This window comes from Strongylocentrotus purpuratus, unplaced genomic scaffold (genome assembly GCF_000002235.5).
Source record: "Strongylocentrotus purpuratus isolate Spur 01 unplaced genomic scaffold, Spur_5.0 spur5_scaffold_8, whole genome shotgun sequence".
Taxonomy (NCBI): domain Eukaryota; kingdom Metazoa; phylum Echinodermata; class Echinoidea; order Camarodonta; family Strongylocentrotidae; genus Strongylocentrotus; species Strongylocentrotus purpuratus.
The window spans coordinates 27,999,634-28,019,603 of NW_022145614.1; the positions used below are offsets into that span (position 1 = coordinate 27,999,634).

The 19,970-nt window shown below is 38.5% G+C and overlaps 1 protein-coding gene and 2 non-coding genes across 3 annotated transcripts; 2 read left to right on the plus strand and 1 right to left on the minus strand.

Annotated features, from left to right (window-relative positions):
- Nucleotides 1-91: 91 nt before the first annotated feature.
- On the minus strand, nucleotides 92-12,941 carry LOC115920397 (rhodopsin, GQ-coupled-like). The gene is made up of 2 exons (XM_030976136.1): nucleotides 12,245-12,941; nucleotides 92-279 (listed from the first exon to the last, which is right to left on the minus strand). The coding sequence occupies exons 1-2, from the start codon at nucleotides 12,939-12,941 to the stop codon at nucleotides 92-94; spliced, it is 885 nt and encodes a 294-aa protein (XP_030831996.1).
- TRNAI-UAU lies at nucleotides 9,838-9,911 on the plus strand. The gene has a single exon. It is a non-coding gene; the product is annotated as a tRNA-Ile (tRNA).
- On the plus strand, nucleotides 10,596-10,669 carry TRNAL-UAA. The gene has a single exon. It is a non-coding gene; the product is annotated as a tRNA-Leu (tRNA).
- Nucleotides 12,942-19,970: the final 7,029 nt, after the last annotated feature.

Here is a 19,970-nt window from a genome sequence, read left to right on the forward strand (position 1 = left end):
CGTTACTATACCAATCTGACTGTACTATCCTTTGTCGTCTGACATTAAATGCCATCGAACTAAGCTTGAAACAATGATGATGAAAATACATCTATACCATGATGTAACTGCGCATCTGCGTATGAGCAGCAAGAGCAATGTCATCTACATAGAGGAGTTTCCTCACGAGAATATGTGTACACTTCGTCTTAGCTTTGAAGAGTGCGTCATTGAAGAGGTCGGCGCCTTGACGTGATGATACACCCTCCTCATAGTGCGCAAAGGCCTCCTCCAGCATCGCTGAGAGGAAGATGGAAAACAGCGTAGGGGCCAATTACACACATCCTTGTCTTACACCGTTACTTAAAGGGAAGCTATCAGATATTTCGCCTGCTTCCTTTACTTTATACATCATACCCGGGTGTAGTTATACTGTCTTCTTCTGCTCTCTCTCTCTCTCTCTCTCTCTCTTTCTGTCTGTCTGTCTCTCTCTCTCTCTTCATATCCTGGAAGTACAGGGGGTGAAGATGGGTCAGCTTGTATAAGGTCAAGGGGGAGGGGGTCTTCCCTGCTGTTATGGTTGGGTGGTTGGTAGTGTGTAAGTGACATGTGGACTCATCAATTCAATTCAATTTATTTTAACAATATTTTCAATATCTCACACTTCACTTTTCCTCCTTTTCCTTTCTTCCCTCTCTTTCCTTTTCTCCACTTTTCTTTCTTCTTCTTCTTCTTCTTTCCTTCTTGTCTCTCTTCTAGCCTCTTCTATCTGGCATCAATTTTCTTCTTTCAACTGTACTACCATCTATATGTACTGTACATGTACTAGCATACAGTTGTATTTGTATTTCTTGGCATGCATAGCAGTGTTTCATAAATGTAACAGTACTAAGCACATGTGCAATATAAATAATGTCTATTACAAAGCAATGTTTTGCATGAAATTGTATATGCATCATCTCACACTGAACTGTTCCTCTCTTCTACTCTCTCTCTCTCTCTTTCCCTTTCCCTTTCTCCCTTTCTCTCTCCCTTTCTCTCTCTCTCTCTCGTTCTCTCTCTTGTCTTTCCTCTTTGCCATCCAGTATGATGTACTTTTAGTTTATGTCTGCTACTCAAAATAAACAGTTTTTATCTGGAATTTTTAACAATTGATGAATAATTGATTTTATATCTTTGCTGTGACTTGTTATATTTATATGTTATATGACATTGATTGTTGTCATGTACATTTTCTGCTATTTATTTAAGTTAGTATTGTCTGTTGGGAGCCAGGGGAGTACAAATAATCAAATAATTCCCCTGGCTCTCAACAGAGAGGTAAAATTATATTACATTGTTATGTTATTTATGTTATTTGTACTTACTGTCTATGATATGTTAATGTATTGTTAGATTTATACAAATGTGAGCTGTAAAACGATTTTTATACCTTCATTTTATTTTGCGCATGACAATAAAGAAATTCAATTCAAATTCAAATTCAATTCAATACTATCATTCCGGTGAACTTCTCAAGGCACCCATACTTTCGGAGATGTTGCCATAGACCTTTCCTACCAACAGTGTCAAATGCTTTGGTGAAATCCACAAAGACCACATCGCAAAATTGGTGTTGCTCGATACACATGATCATGTCTCATGGGCTCTGGTTGTTTCGGAATCCGCATTATATCTCTGGCAATACATCCATTGTTGTGTTTCAGCTCTTGAACACTGTCTAAGGGATCTTCGTAGGTGGATGTTAAGCTGTAAGTTGAAACTCAACGACAGCAAAACTGAATTTCTTATTATTGGAACACCTAGGCAAGTGTCAAAACTTAATATAAATTGTATAACAGTCGGAAATACTGTAGTCGAGCAGTCTATGGTTGCAAAAAACCTTGGTGTCTGGTTTGACTCTCAGTTGAACATGGAGACCCATATATCCAAAACATGCAAAGCAGCCTTCTATCATCTGTACAACCTACGTCACATTCGGAAATACCTAACTCGCACATGTATCATTACATTAGTCCATGCCTTTATAACAAGCAAATTGGACTACTGTAATGGACTACTGTTTGGCTTACCAGAATCTCAGATATGTAAATTACAACGTGTACAAAATGCATGTGCCAAACTCATCTGCAATTCCCCCAAATTCTCTCATGTAACCCCACTACTTCATGATCTGCACTGGCTTCTAGTTCGCCAGAGAATCAAATTCAAAATACTCCTCCTTACTTATAAGGCACTCCATGGCTTGGCCCCCATTTATCTCAGTGAACTCCTGACGTTAAAATCACCCACCCAGTCCTACAGGCTCCGTAGTTCCCATGATACCATGCTCCTGAGTCTTCCACCTTGTAAAACAAAGGTTACTCTAGGTGACCGCGCCTTTGTTAGCACTGCACCCAAACTCTGGAATAGTCTCCCTGCCACAATTAGACATGCATCATCAATCAATGTGTTTAAAAATAACCTGAAAACCTATCTGTTTCAGGAAAGTTTTACATAGACATTTTCATTGTAAAGCATACACAGGTTCCCCCTTAGCATCGATTTTAACTTTTAAATGTTTATTTGTATTGTTCCTTTTACTATCATTATGTCATGCGCAGTTGAGTATATACATATAGAAACTGCGCATTATAAATTTACAATTATTATTATTATTGTTATTTTTCATTCAATCTGTTCCGAAAGATATGGGCAAAAAAATTCCCTGCTATCGACAATAGCGATATTTCTCTGTAGTTTCCACACTGAGTTCTATCTCCTTTATTTGTTTTAAAAAGGGTGACAATATTAGCATCCTTCCATTCCTGAGGTACGGAGCCTTCTGCCCATGCTTGTTGTATCAGCATTAGTAAACTGTTGGTTAGTGTGGCTCCTCCGTGCTTCCATATCTCGCTTGGTACCCAATCCACTCCGGGGGCCTTGCCATCACCCAAGGAGGCAATTGCCAGGTTTAGCTCTTTTCGTGTTGGAATATCATCGAGTGCAGTAACTACAGGTCGCTGGTTGATCCTATCACGCGCTGCAGGCTCGATATCTCCTGACTGGTTGTTATCATACTACTTTGAATGAAGGAATGAACGTGATATCCATGAAGCTTTAAGTGTTGTTCATAGGTTCCTTACAAGTTTAGATATCAAAGTTTTTATATCTTTCTGGGATTGCAATTACAAATTGCCTAATTTTTTTAAATTAATAAATGCCACAGTTTATATTCATGCAGAACCGTTTTCCAAATCACGGTATGAAAATGTATTTACTTCCCTTTACTCAGGGATAAAATATATACACTTTTTTCCGTAATCTTTAGTCGATTCCATTCAACATATACAATATATTCCACTTTGAAATGAAAATTATACACACACGCGCGTCCGCCCATCCACCCATAGAAATAGACTAACAACCAGCTATTCGACTAGTCATGTACTCAAAATGTCTTTTTCATTCTAGATTTTAATTATATTTTTTTTGCATGAGTATTACAATTTTATATTAGCATTTATTCATGATGGAGCAATATTTTTCAGATGAAAAGATCTCTTTCACAGTCTATTTTGTTGTTGTCATCTTCGTGCTAGCTTTTATTCTTTAATAGGCTACCAGTGTTGATACTGAAATATTTGCATACTGCAATCTGCCCGCTTATTTCAATTTCACCACGCAAATATATGCCTTTAATATATAAGCCAGGCGACTTTCACATTGCACTACCACATCAGTGAAAAACGGGAAATTGCGAAATGTTCTGGTATATGGAATACACTTCATCTCTCCATATAGCAATACTGTGGATTGATAAACTTGAGGGTATAGCTTAGATGCTGGAGCTTTCAAACCCAAATCGGAACGAAGGATTCAAAATCTCTCTCATTCTCTCTCTTTCTCCCTCTCTCATTCTCTCTCTTTCTCCCTCTCTCATTCTCTCTCTTTCTCCCCCCCCCCCTCTCTCTCTCTCTCTCTCTCTTCTATGCAGTCTATTATGTTCCTTTGCTTTTAAACTTCGTTCTAATGGTTTATCACTTTGAACTACCCTTACCTGTCTCATAATAAATGGTCGTATTTCGGGTCAATGGTAGTTCATAAGTACTTATTTAAAAATGTATAATTTACTAGTTAAATCATCTCATCAAAAGGCATACAGAGAAGAATAATGCATGACTTAAATCCCTTAAAAAGTTATTGAACTCATAACCCTAATCCTATTAAACCTTTGACGAAAATTTCCTTAGAATTGTCACAGGAATTAACGTCGGGTCGCACATGGAAAATCATCATTAACCACCAACCATTATCCACAGAAGGCATTCCATAAAGATAATTTATATACCTCACTTAAGAAATCCAGCCATCTGATTGGTCGAATTGCATTCATAAACTTCAACTGTTCCTGTAAAATTCTCGGTAACCATGCTTAAAACATTTCAATATTTTTAATAACCATGGTTATTAAAAATAGTTGGTCAGCCTCCATGGTTACCCCATAGGTTTACATGTTAAAAAATGGTTTGAGCGATGGAGGATGCCGTATGTGTGCGAAGGATTGGTCGGTAATTTCAATACAATTGAATCTCGATCGATCTTACCGACAATTTTATCTTGCATTGTTGACATGAAGACGAAAATAAACTTCCAAAAACAAAAAAACAACATCTGCCGATAGATCTTGATCTAAGTTCGTGCCAATATGCATTGCAAAAGTAAAAGAAGAGTCCGTATATGGAGCTTTTGCGAAGCATTCATCACACGCGAAGCCGGTTTCAATCCATTTTAATGTATATATTGGAGAAAACTGCCAAGCATGTTAACGGCGGGCCATAGCCGAGTGGTCTAAGCGTTGGTTTTCGGTACACCTCTTGTTGTACGCAAGAGTTCGAATCCCGTCTTCGACAAAAATGATAAATATTTTTAATTTTTCATTTTTTAGTCTATTTTTTTTTGGCATATAAAAGTATTAATGACTGCTTTAATATTCGAGAAATAGTTGTTTTCATACGCTCTCGGGAAGGTTACAATTGGGCTATTCCCCTCGGCAAGCCTCGGGGAATAGCACAATTCTAACCTTCCCTTGAGCGTAATAAAACAACTATTTCTCTCAAAGCAGTCATTAATACTATATTATACTCGTCTGTTTCCATGGCATAGTTCGCATAGTACAGGGGACTTCTACTAGTTGTTTGTGCATAAATCTCGCCTCAGAGAGAGTCGGTGTCACATCGGGAAATTGCTGCAGGAGATTGGGAAAGCTTTCTTGTGTATTTTGGATTCGGAATTCATGATGATGGTTTTCCTTGTGGGTTGTTTCTGGACGGTGTGCACATTACGTAAGGCCTACCAGTAAAGTGAAGTCCACTCGGGGTATCGATAAAACCTGACATCGTTAAATGTAGACTGTCGAAGGCTGTGAAATTTCCCATGCCACGAACTATATTGTTTTGAATATTTTGTTTCTTCCTTTCAGGGATTTAATCCCTCTTCCATGTGATTTTCATGACCAATTTTGTCATCATTTTAAAAACTTCTTGTCTGTACTGTTTAATTACGGTAAAATAGACCACAGAGTTGGACCAAGTTGTACACGATAATATATATAAGAAAGTTACTTGAGCTTGACGTGAAACTGGACGACCGAAAATCGGTTCCACGATTTCCAAAATCGTATAAGGAATCCAGCATATGAAATATGAACCGGTAATTGCAATTACAAAAGTTACCGATCTCAATTTCTTTTTCCTTGCTGCTAATGCACGCATTGCTATTTGGTAATCGTTTTTCATAACCTGATCTTGGCACGAAATCGTAGGCAAAGACGGATTGATACGATTGTAGAACTTTCGGATCCGGAATACAGCTTCTTCACGTCGAGCCATATTGTTAGTGTGTCTCCAGGCAGTTCGGATTACGATCAAGTAGAGTACTGTGATGATAACCGCTTGAGCCCAAATCGAGATGGTGTAATTTAAAATGGTTATTGGTAGGAAGTCTTTATCGGTTGAGTCCATGAGGCACATCCCAAATTCACGAAAGCGGACGATGTCAAAAGAGTCTCCTGCGAATTCCATCTCGAGAAGGCCAATGATAACGAAACTGCAACACGTCGATACTACAACCGCAACACAACGTCGTCGAGTTGCAATGGACGGATATCGAAGGGGTCGAATTATTAGGATAAACCTGTCGATGTTGAGTAGTGTCACTGTTGCTGCCGAAAAGGACGGCACGATTCCCGCAAGGGATCCAATCGATTTACAAGCTACTTCGCCATAAAACCAGTACCCCGATAGAGAAGGTTTGATCATAAGAATAAATATAAACGTGAGCATAAGATCAAAGATAGCGAGGGCGATATAAAAGACTTTCGAAGTGTCTGCCAAATCATTTAGCCTAGGTATAACGATAAGGTTGATGGTGTTGCAAGAAATAGAAAGTACTGTGCATACAACAAGAAACCAGGCTGCAGGGATCGGATGAATATGTTCCCAGGATTCGATACCGGCTGCTGATTCTGTCGCAGACATGATTGATGCTTGATATAAGGCTTCTTTTTGTCAAGATTTGCCAAAGTCTCCATCAACATGGACATCAGAGGGTCCACAGAAAAGACAGCTCTTGGGCTACGAAGAAACCTTACTTAACGATAGAATGGATTGACTCCCATGCATGGACTCACGTTGTTGGGCTCTATATCTATGCTCAGTTTGCTCGACATTGGTTAAAACAGATTGAGTATTTACTGCAAACCTTGATTTAGACCTGTGCACGATGCTAAAATTCAGTATCGTTGAAAATATCGGTATAACCGTAATGATAAAGAAAAAGCTCAAGTTTGATAAACATTCGGTATTGATCAGTTTTGATGATTACTCTCTGCCTCATTAAGATCAGGCCGTGGATAAAATGGGATAATGTTTTGAAATATGTTTTAGGTAAACTCACAAATCTAACGGGCTATCTTTGCACATTTGACTATCTGTCACTGCTAATTGCATTGCTGTCTGCCCTTTTAACGAAGGGAAAGTGGAAAATGCAATATTCTTTTAACCGTCTTTCAACCTTCCATTCGATTGCAATCCACAACATTGCCAACAATGATGGTTTTTATCATGCAATGTCACTCATCGAGTCACGCCTCGTGAGTCCCCTAAATGTTATAACCTAATTAGCTTTTCAGAAATAGGTGTCAGATAGAAGAAAAGAAATCCTTGCTCGCATGTATTCTGATCACGTCTTCAAATTCTAAGGACCACTCTGATTCTTGACAAGAAAAAACAAGCTCATCTTGGTATCCTAATGCTCGAAGAAGTATTACACATGATTATGACCTAATTAATTATTAACGGAAGATTCCAGATGTCATGATTTATCATGACTTTCAAAAAATAGTTTATTTATCGTCTGTTTTTTCCTTGAAGATTTCATTAATGTAATATGTCACACAACATAATATGATGAGATAAAAAAAAATTAAGCCTGTCGAATACTTTCATGCAAAGCAATATAGGACCTATTAAAATATTATCATACTACTTTTAATGTAAGAAATATACGTGATATCAACAAAGATTAGATTGTAGATCATAGGTTCCTTAAAAGTTTAGATATCAAAGTTTTCATATCTTTCTGGGTTAGCAATTACAATTGCCTATTTCTTTTTTAATTAATAAATCAAACAATTTATATTCCTGAAGAATCGTTCGCCAAATCATGGTTTGAATATTTATTCACTTTCCTTTACTCTGGGATAAAATATACACACTTTTTTTTCCTTGATCTTCATTCCATTCTACATAATATTAATTATATATTCCACTTTGATGTATGAATAATCCACAGGCACGCGTCCGCCCCTTCCACCCTTCCACACACGCACATAAACCCCGTCAACTCACACGCGCACATCCAAACCCACACACACACACACACACACACACTGATGTAAAATAAAAATAGACTAACAAACAGCTATTCGACTAGTCATGAACTCAAAAAAGTCTTTTTCATTATTCATTTACTTATACTTTTTTGGCATGAGTATTACAATTGAAGGTACTATGTCCCATTTGCAGGCCAAAAAAAAATGAAAAGGTTAAATTCCAACGGCATTTGAAAGACAATACTAATTTAGAACTTCCCTATAAAAAGGGGGGGGGGCTTGAAAATGTCTTTAAGTGGGAAAATAACGACTATTAGTTGTCGAATCGACTTAGGAGTTATAGAGCCAGTAAGTTTGTACCGAATGGTCGTCCGTTTTATGCGGCCCAAAGATTCCATCTGTGTATTTTCGGTCATTACAAGAAGTGGGTTATTGATGTAGACAAATGATTATGTACCCTTTACAGCTCAGTTTATGTATGTTATTACCAAAGATGAAAACAGGTCAGTCAGTCACTCAATAGTGTCTGACAGTGAAGTCTAGCAAGTAAACGCGTTTCCTTGCATAATTTGAATATTAGGACACTGCTAACGTTTAAATTTCACAGATAGGACATACATGACATATTCATAATTCCTGCAAAGTTCTACAGAATTTGATGTTGGCTGCAAAAGGGACATAGTATCTTTAAGCTAATGAGATGTTATCTTTGCATTTATTCATAATAATAGAGCAATATTTTTCGGATAAAAAGATCGACCCTTTCACAGTTCCTTTTGTTGTTATCATCTTCGTGCTAGCTTTTATTCAAGGTTTCAAGGTTTCAAGATTTCTTTTTATTTCCACATGATATAACACAATCAAATGAATATGAAATATATACAAATTCAATAACATAATATTGACAAAACATTTTACAAATGATTATACAATTGTTTTAATTAATTGGCACAATGGTAAAACATAGTGGCGGAGTCTATTAAAAAAGCATGGCTTATGTTTTATAGACCCCTTGACAATAAAAGAAAGTTGCAAGTGCTCTGTAATTTAGTAAGAAAATATATGTATACAAATGCTTAGGTAATCCTACACCCTCCCCCCCCCCCCCCCACGCTACAAAACAAGAAGGTTGTCTTTATTATTCTTTAATATGCTACCAGAAGTACCAGTGTTGATATTGAAATACTTGCATACTGCAATCGTCCCTCTTATTTCAATTGTACGACGCAAATATGTGCCTTACATAAGCCAGACGACTTCCACATTGCACTACCACATCAGCGGATGAACATGGGAAAACGGGAACTTGCGAAATATTCTGATATATGGAATAAACTTCGTCTCTCCTATAGCAATAATTTGGATTGATAAACTTGATGTATAGCTTAGATGCTTGAGCCTTCAACCCCAAATCGGAAGGAAGGATTCAAATTCTATCTATCTCTCTCATTCTCTCTCTTTCTCTCTCTCTCTCTCTCTCTTCTATGCAGTCTATTGTGTTCCTTTGCTTTTAAAATTAGTTCCATTAGTTTATCACTTTGAACTGCCCTTACCTGTCGTATAAATGATTGTCGTATCTCAGGCCATTGGTAGTTCATAATTTCCGAAGCACTGATTCAAACATTTATAATTTGCCAGTCAAATCGTCTCATCAAAATGCATATAGAGAAGTATTATACACATGCATTAGGAATTAGATGAACATTTAAATGGAAACAAAAAAAAGGAACCATTTTCAATCCAATCTTTGTTTTATTCTATTGAATATGTCGTGCTCGGTTTTTTTTTTATAAAGCTATAGACAATTATAACCGTGAAATTATTAGAAATTATGTCACCGCAGAACCAAAGTTTATTTACGCATGCGTAATCGATTCTCCTAGCACATTTTTTTTGGGTTGCAATAATAATCAGAAATTCCACCACTATATGTAGAGTAGTTTGTAACATGTATAATCCTTTAGGGATTTCGAAAATATGTTCATGGGGGTGTAGCTCAGTGGCAGAGCAACTGACTTATAATCAGAACTGGTCCCGGGTTCGATCCTCGGTACCTCCAAGGGGATTTTTTCTTCATGTCAATCCTCTTCAATCTCGTTCATTTTTCTTTTCCGGATATAAGGATATTTCTTTCTTTTTTCATTAGAGAGAGGGGGAGAGAGAGAGAGAGTAAAACCGTATTATCGTTGACTCAATGTAGATGTAAGGATAAGTTTCATTTAGGTAGGCTGTGGCGTGGCGTGTGTTCACCTTTGAGGCGGCACTGAAACGATTGGGGACACCAGTATTTCTCGAAAAATGAAATGCAAATTTCCCTTTCCAAACGTCCATATTTCTCCATGACCCTCCTAACCCCTTTACACCATCCCTTCACTACCGCCCCAAATCCATCTCTCTCTCTCCCTCTCTCTATCTCCCTTCCTCTCTCTCTCTCTCTCTCTCTCTCTCTCTCTTATCCTTCTTCTCCCTCTCTCTCCTCTCCTATCGTTCTCTCTCCGCCCTCTCTCTATCATAAATCCACACGTCATAAATATCTCCCTTTTCTCATATCGCCACACTCCAGTGTCCTCACCCTAACCGACTTAGCCATCTTTGTAAACCTCAACCCCCAAACTGATAATTGTTACTAAACTGTCTATCGCGTCACCATAAAAACACAGGATATTGCGAAATGTTCTCGTTTAAAATACCCTTCGATCCTCCTCGGAATATTATGGATTCATAAACCTCATGATTATGTCGAGGGGGTATAGCTCAGTTGGTAGAGCGTTCGACTTAAAATCGAAAGGTCTTAGGTTTCGAATCCCAATACCTCCAAAAGAGGATTTTTCTTTTCCAAGGAATAATCAACGGTGTGTAATAATGGCACAATATTATGTCTGTCACATCCGTTCGGACATCTCTTTCCCCTTGTCTTTATTTCACCTAATATATGCTTTTGTTGCATATGAAATGTTTTTTCGCTCTCCTGAAAATTCCTGATTTTTGAGATACGAGGTATTGTCACCCTATCGATGAATATCTTTTATATTCGGACTTCACAACAAAATCTACGAAGAATTCTTACCTTATCCTTTTCTTGAGTAAAGACTGGTTAAAACATCACAGAAAATCTGAGACACTGTCTGTAAATCTTCGCTGAAAAGTTGCCTTAAAAAGGCTGAATGTTACGATCATTCGGGAATCGCACACACACTGCACAGTATGTGGTCTCCGCGCTCGCACAAAGAAATTTTGTACACGTAAACGAATGGGGTTCTCAGCCAAATTTATTCATGCGGCCTTTACCCGGGGCAACGGGTATCTTTTAAAAAAACTATTGACCGGTACGCGGGCATGGCTAAATTCACGACTCCAATTTCGACTATTCAGATGGCTATATTTTTGAAGAGAGGTATATAATAGTTCATAAGTACTAAATCAAAAATGTTTAATTTACTAGTCATCATCTCATCTAAAGCACAAAGAGAAGAATTGTACATGTATTACGAAATAGATGGCTCTTTAAAATGGAATTTTAATCCTAACCCTAATCCTATTAAACCTTTGACGAAAATTCCCCTAGCAATTGTCACAGGAATAAACGTCGCACCTGGAACATCATCATTATCCACCAACCATTATCCACAGAAGGCGTTCCTTAAAGACAATTTATACTCGTCCGTTTCCATGTCATAGTTCGCATAGTTCACAGGGCTTCTTTAAATTGCTACGCAGTAGGCCTACTAGTTGTTTGAGCATAAATCTCGCCGCAGAGAGAGTCGGTGTCCCATCGGGAAATTGCTGCAAGGGATTGGGAAAGCTTTCTCATGTCTTTTTGATTCGGAATTCATGATGATGGTTGGGGTTGTTCTTGTGAAGTGAGTGGAAGATGTTTCTGGAGGGTAAGCACATTACGTAAGGCCTTCCAGTAAAGTGAAGTCCACTCTTGGGTATTGATACAACCTGACATCGTGATATAGACTACCGAAGGCTGGCAAAATCTCCATGCTACGAATGGTGTTTTTAGAACATTGCGTTTCTTCCTTTCAGTGGTTTAATTCCTCTTCTATCTTAATTTCATGACCAAACTGTTCAGCATTTTAAAAACCTCTTGTCTGTACTGTTTAATGATGATGAAATAGACCACAGAGTTGGACCAGGTTGTACACGATAATATATATACAAAAGTCACTTGAGCTTGACGTGAAACTGGATGACCGAAAATCGGTTCCACGATTTCCGAAATCGTATAAGGAATCCAGCATATGAAATATGAACCGGTAATTGCAATTACAAAAGTTATCGATTTCAATTTCTTTTTCCTTGCTGCTAATGCATGCTTTGCTATTTGGTAATCGTTTTTCATAACCTGATCTTTACACGAAATCGTAGATACAGACGGGTTGATACGATTGTAGAACTTTCGGATCTGGAATACAGCTTCTTCACGTCGAGCCATATCGTTGGTGTGTTTCCAGGCAGTTCGAATTACGATCAAGTAGAGTACCGTGATGATAACCGCTTGAGCCCAGAACGAGATGGTATAATTAAAAATGGCTATTGGTAAGAAGTCTTTATCGGTTGAGTCCATGATGCACACCCCAAATTCTCGAAAGCGAACGATGTCAAAGGAGTGTCCTGCGAATTCGAATTCAAGAAGGCCAATGATGACCATGCTGCAACACGTCGCTACCAAGACAGCAACACAACGTCGTAGAGTAACAATTGACGGATATCGAAGGGGTCGGATTATTAAGATAAACCTGTCGATGTTGAGCAGTGTCACCGTTGCTGATGAAAAGGCTAGCACGAATCCCGCACAGGTTCCAATCGCTTTACAAGCTAATTCACCATAAATCCAGTAACCCGATATAGAAGGTTTGATCATAAGGATATGTATAAACGTGACCATAAGATCAAAGATGGCGAGAGCGATATAAAAGACTTTCGAAGTATCTGCCAAATCATTCAGCCTAGGTATAACGGTAAGGTTGATGGTGTTGCAAGAAATAGAAAGTACTGTGCATACAACAAGAAACCAGGCTGCAGGGATCGGATGAATATGGTCCCATGATTCAGTACCGGCTGCAGATTCTGTCGCAGACATGATTGATTGTTGATATTAGGCTTCTTTTTGACAAGATCTACCAAAGTATCAATATGGACATCAGTGGGTCCACAGAAACCTTACTGAAAGAACTAAATGGATTTACTTCCATGCATGTATAGACTCTCGTAGTTGACTCTGTCTATGCTCAGTTTGCTCGACATTGGTTAAAACATGTTGCGTACTGACTGCAAGCCTCCATCTAAACCCTGTGTCATAATGCTTTGAAGTCAGTAGCGTTGAAAATTTCGGTACAACCGCTATGATGAAAAAGCTCAAATTTGATAGTCCTTCTGGATCGATCAAATTGAATGATTACTTTCTGCCTCATTAAGATCAGACCGTACAAACAGGAAACCGGTCACCAGGCGCGTATGCAGGATTTATTCGAAAGGGGTGTTTTAAAATGGGGTTGGGGGGGGGGGGGTATTAAGGTCAACTTTTTTAGATCACCTATTACCACAATTGGGTTTTAGTTATGATTATTTTTTATTTAATTTTAAAAAAGTTGAGGGAGGGGGGAAATCCTCCAAAATACACCCTACAAAATTGAGGGGGGTTTGACCCCCCCCCCTGCGTTTGCGCCTGTCTGTCACTGTTAATAACATTCTTGTCTGCCCTCATAACGAAGGGAAAGTGGAAAATGCAATATTCTTTTAACGTCTTTCAACCTTTCATTAGATTGCAATCCACAATATTGCCAAGTGCAAATATAGGCATCAACATAGAATCACTTTAAGCCAACCCTTATCATGCAATGTCACTCATCGAGTAATTAGCTTTTCATGAATAAGTGTCAGGTAGAAGAAAAGAAGTCCTCGCTCACATTTATGACACTCATCCGAACTTTCTCGTCCAAACTTTCTCATTCTTTCTATTTTTCTTGTGCGCCTCGGAATAGCATATTGTCTAGATAGACGGCGCTATACAAATGCCTATTATTATTATTTATTTTAATCAGGACTTCAAATTCTAAGGACCACTCTGACTCTTGACAAGGACAAAATGCTCATTTTGGTTCCCTACTCAGTGGCGGATCAATGGGGGTTAGGGGGTTACCCCCCCCCCCCCCCCCCCCCCTCTTGGGCTGTCAAGTGAAAATGTGAAACGCATAGAAAAACGCCATCCTGTGTCCAGACCCAAAAATCGCCAGACCACAAATAGATTAGCATAGTAACATACACATGCTTTAGCAGTCACGCAAAACAAACACTCAAACATTATTATTCAATCAAATCTGAGAATGTATACTATTATCTAGATCTAGTAGGAATAAATCATTGTTAAAATTTTCCATAAATCGGGGTTAACAAAATTATTCCACCATTATGACCAACAGTGTCTATAATTATCAACGGAAGATTCCAGATGTAATATTTTATCATGTATTTCAAAAATATCTTAATTATCCTCTGTTATTTCCCTTAAAGATTTAATTTCATTCCTTATTTTATATATATCACACATCATAATACTGCTGTCTGTCACGAAGCGACAGTGACCACCTTCAATTTCTCTTTACAGCTGTTCTCCATTCAGCTCGCTGACATGCAGCAGTTGTCCAAGTCTTGATTTCGGTTTGCCTCAGCTTAAGGTTCCTCTTGGCCGTGTCCTTGTAGCGAAGCCGTGGTCGACCAATCCCTCTTAATTCGCCAACGGGTAGTTGTGAGAATAGTATTTGCTTCATATAGTAACCTCTCAAAGGGCATACTGATGACATGGCCCGTCCCCGTAGGTTCTTCCTCATCAGTAGGCCCTCAATACAAGGTAGGTTCGCTCGCTCTAGTATCTCTTTGTTGTCCTTCCGTGTGATTCTAAGGATTGCTCAGAGGTGTCTCATCCTGAAAGCGTAAAGTTTGTTTACCTGACTTTTGTAGAGAGTCCAGCTTTCCGCACCGTATAAGAGAGTGGATAGGACGACAACCCTGTATAGTTTGCACTTCACTCTTGTTGAGACAGGATGATTGGTCCATAGCCTGATTCGCAGTCTTCCAAAGGAACTACTGGCATTGGACATTCTTTTCACCAGCTGAGAGTCGATGCGTCCGTCCTTGGATATAGTGCTGCTGAGGGAGGTGAAGCCATCTACCTGGTTTAGAGCTGTCCCATCCACAAGGATCTCCTCCTCTTCTCGGTGGTCTGTACCTGGTTGGAGTAGTACTACAGTCTTAACTTCTTTGATGATGATGAAAATACATCTATACCATGTTGTAACTGCGCATCTGCGTATGAGCAACAAGAGCAATGTCATCTACATAGAGAAGTTCCCTCACGAGAATATGTGTAGACTTCGGCTTAGAGTTGAAGAGTGCGTCATTGAAGAAGTTGGCGCCTCGACGTGATGATACGCCCTCCTCATAGTGCGCAAAGGCCTCCTCCAGCATCGCTGAGAGGAAGATGGAGAACAGCGTAGGGGCCAATTACACACATCCTTACACCGTTACTTACAGGGAAGCTATCAGATATTTCGCCTGCTTCCTTTACTTTATCCATCATACCCGGGTGTAGTTATACTATCATTCCGGTGAACTTCTCAAGGCAACCATACTTTCGGAGATGTTGCCATAAACCTTTTCTACCAACAGTATCAAATGTATTGGTGGAATTCACAAAGACCACATAGCGAGATTGGTTTTGCTGGATACACTTCTCATGTAATTGTCTGAGGCAGAAGATCGTGCCTACAGTGCTCCGGTTGTTTCGGAATCTGCATTGTATCTCTGGCAATTACATCCATTGTTATGTGTGCATTCAATCTGTTCAGAAAGATCTGGGCAAAAACTTTCCCTGCTATCGACAATAGCGATATTTCTCTGTAGTTTCCACAATGAGTTCTGTCTCCTTTATTTGTTTTAAAAAGGGTGACAAAATTAGCATCCTTCCATTCCTGAGGTACGGAGCCTTCTGCCCATGCTTGTTGTATCATCATTAGTAAACTGTTGGTTAGTGTGGCTCCTCCGTGCTTCCATATCTCGCTTGGTACCCAATCCACTCCGGGGGCCTTGCCATCACCCAAGGAGGCAATTGCCAGGTTTAGCTCTTTTCGTGTTGGAATATCATCGAGTGCAGTAACTACAGGTCGCTGGTTGATCCTATCACGCGCTGCAGGCTCGATATCTCCTGACTGGTTGTTATCATACTACTTTGAATGAAGGAATGAACGTGATATCCATTAAGCTTTAAGTGTTGTTCATAGTTTCCTTACAAGTTTAGATATCAAAGTTTTTATATCTTTCTGGGATGGCAATTACAAATTGCCTATTTTTGTTTTAATTATTAAATGCCACAGTTTATATTCATGCAGAAACGTTTGTCAAATCACGGTTTGAAAATGTATTTACTTCCCTTTACTCAGGTATAAAATATATACACTTTTTTCCGTAATCTTTAGTCGATTCCATTCAACATATACAATATATTCCACTTTGAAATGAAAATTATACACACACGCGCGTCCGCCCATCCACCCATAGAAATAGACTAACAACCAGCTATTCGACTAGTCATGTACTCAAAATGTCTTTTTCATTCTTCATTTGATTATATTTTTTTTGCATGAGTATTACAATTTTATATTAGCATTTATTCATGATGGAGCAATATTTTTCAGATGAAAAGATCGTCCCTTTCACAGTCTATTTTGTTGTTGTCAACTTCGTGCTAGCTTTTATTCTTTAATAGGCTACCAGTGTTGATACTGAAATATTTGCATACTGCAATCTGCCCGCTTATTTCAATTTCACCACGCAAATATATGCCTTTAATATAAGCCAGGCGACTTTCACATTGCACTACCACATCAGTGAAAAACGGGAAATTGCGAAATATTCTGGTATATGGAATACACTTCGTCTCTCCATATAGCAATACTTTGGATTGATAAACTTGAGGGTATAGCTTAGATGCTGGAGCTTTCAAACCCAAATCGGAACGAAGGATTCAAAATCTCTCTCATTCTCTCTCTTTCTCCCTCTCTCATTCTCTCTCTTTCTCCCCCTCTCTCCCTCTCTCTCTCTCTCTCTTCTATGCAGTCTATTATGTTCCTTTGCTTTTAAACTTCGTTCTAATGGTTTATCACTTTGAACTGCCCTTACCTGTCTCGTAATAAATGGTCGTATTTCGGGTCAATGGTAGTTCATAAAGTACTTATTCAAAAATGTATAATTCACTAGTCAAATCATCTTATCAAAAGGCATATAGAGAAGAACCATGCATGACTTAAATCCCTTAAACAGTTATTGAACTCATAACCCTTAACCTATTAAACCTTTCGCGAAAATTCCCCTAGCAATTGTCACAGAAATAAACGTTGGGTCGCACATGGAAAATCATCATTAACCACCAACCATTATCCACAGAAGGCATTCCATAAAGATAATTTATACTCGTCTGTTTCCATGTCATAGTTCGCATAGTACAGAGGACCTCTACTAGTTGTTTGTGCATAAATCTCGCCTCAGAGAGAGTCGGTGTCACATCGGGAAATTGCTGCAAGAGATTGGGAAAGCTTTCTTATGTATTTTGGATTCGGAATTCATGATGATGGTTTTCCTTGTGGGTTGTTTCTGGACGGTGTGCACATTACGTAAGGCCTTCCAGTAAAGTGAAGTCCACTCGGGGTATCGATAAAATTCTGACATCGTTAAATGTAGACTGTCGAAGGCTGTGAAATTTCCCATGCCACGAACTATATTGTTTTGAATATTATGTTTCTTCCTTTCAGGGTTTTAATCCCTCTTCCATGTGATTTTCATGACCAATTTTGTCATCATTTTAAAAACTTCTTGTCTGTACTGTTTAATTACGGTAAAATAGACCACAGAGTTGGACCAAGTTGTACACGATAATAAATATAAGAAAGTTACTTGAGCTTGACGTGAAACTGGACGACCGAAAATCGGTTCCACGATTTCCGAAATCGTATAAGGAATCCAGCATATGAAATATGAACCGGTAATTGCAATTACAAAAGTTACCGATCTCAATTTCTTTTTCCTTGCTGCTAATGCACGCATTGCTATTTGGTAATCGTTTTTCATAACCTGATCTTGGCACGAAATCGTAGGCAAAGACGGATTGATACGATTGTAGAACTTTCGGATCCGGAATACAGCTTCTTCACGTCGAGCCATATTGTTAGTGTGTCTCCAGGCAGTTCGGATTACGATCAAGTAGAGTACTGTGATGATAACCGCCTGAGCCCAAATCGAGATGGTGTAATTTAAAATGGTTATTGGTAGGAAGTCTTTATCGGTTGAGTCCATGAGGCACATCCCAAATTCACGAAAGCGGACGATGTCAAAAGAGTCTCCTGCGAATTCCATCTCGAGAAGGCCAATGATAACGAAACTGCAACACGTCGATACTACAACTGCAACACAACGTCGTCGAGTTGCAATGGACGGATATCGAAGGGGTCGAATTATTAGGATAAACCTGTCGATGTTGAGTAGTGTCACTGTTGCTGCCGAAAAGGACGGCACGATTCCCGCAAGGGATCCAATCGCTTTACAAGCTATTTCACCATAAAACCAGTACCCCGATAGGGAAGGTTTGATCATAAGAATAAATATAAACGTGAGCATAAGATCAAAGATAGCGAGGGCGATATAAAAGACTTTCGAAGTGTCTGCCAAATCATTTAGCCTAGGTATAACGATAAGGTTGATGGTGTTGCAAGAAATAGAAAGTACTGTGCATACAACAAGAAACCAGGCTGCAGGGATCGGATGAATTTGTTCCCAGGATTCGATGCCGGCTGCAGATTCTGTCGCAGACATGATTGATGTTTGATATAAGGCTTCTTTTTGTCAAGATTTGCCAAAGTCTCCATCAATCAGGACATCAGAGGGTCTACAGAAAAGACAGCTCTTGGGCTACGAAGAAACCTTACTTAACGATAGAATGGATTGACTCCCATACATGGACTCACGTTGTTGGGCTCTATATCTATGCTCAGTTTGCTCGACATTGGTTAAAACAGATTGAGTATTTACTGCAAACCTTGATTTAGACCTGTGCACGATGCTAAAATTCAGTATCGTTGAAAATATCGCTATGACCGTAATGATAAAGAAAAAGCTCAAGTTTGATAAACATTCGGTATTGATCAGTTTTGATGATTACTCTCTGCCTCATTAAGATCAGGCCGTGGATAAAATGGGATAATGTTTTGAATTATGTTTTAGGTAAACTCACAAATCTAACGGGCTATCTTTGCACATTTGACTATCTGTCACTGCTAATTGCATTGCTGTCTGCCCTTTTAACGAAGGGAAAGTGGAAAATGCAATATTCTTTTAACCGTCTTTCAACCTTCCATTCGATTGCAATCCACAATATTGCCAACAATGATGGTTTTTATCATGCAATGTCACTCATCGAGTCACGCCTCGTGAGTCCCCTAAATGTTATAACCTAATTAGCTTTTCAGAAATAGGTGTCAGATAGAAGAAAAGAAATCCTTGCTCGCATGTATTCTGATCACGTCTTCAAATTCTAAGGACCACTCTGATTCTTGACAAGAAAAAACAAGCTCATCTTGGTATCCTAATGCTCGAAGAAGTATTACACATGATTATGACCTAATTAATTATCAACGGAAGATTCCAGATGTCATGTTTTATCATGACTTTCAAAAAAATAGTTTATTTATCGTTTGTTTTTTCCTTGAAGATTTCATTTAATTCCTTATTTGATATGTCACACAACATAATATGATGAGATAAAAAAAAATTAAGCCTGTCGAATACTTTCATGCAACGCAATATGGGACCTATTAAAATATTATCATACTACTTTGAATGTAAGAAATATACGTGATATCAATAAAGATTAGATTGTAGATCATAGGTTCCTTAAAAGTTAAGATATCAAAGTTTTTATGTCTTTCTGGGTTAGCAGTTACAATTGCCTATTTCTTTTTTAATTAATAAATCAAACAATTTATATTCCTGAAGAACCGTTCTCCAAATCATGGTTTGAATATTTATTCACTTCCCTTTACTCTGTGATAAAATATACACACTT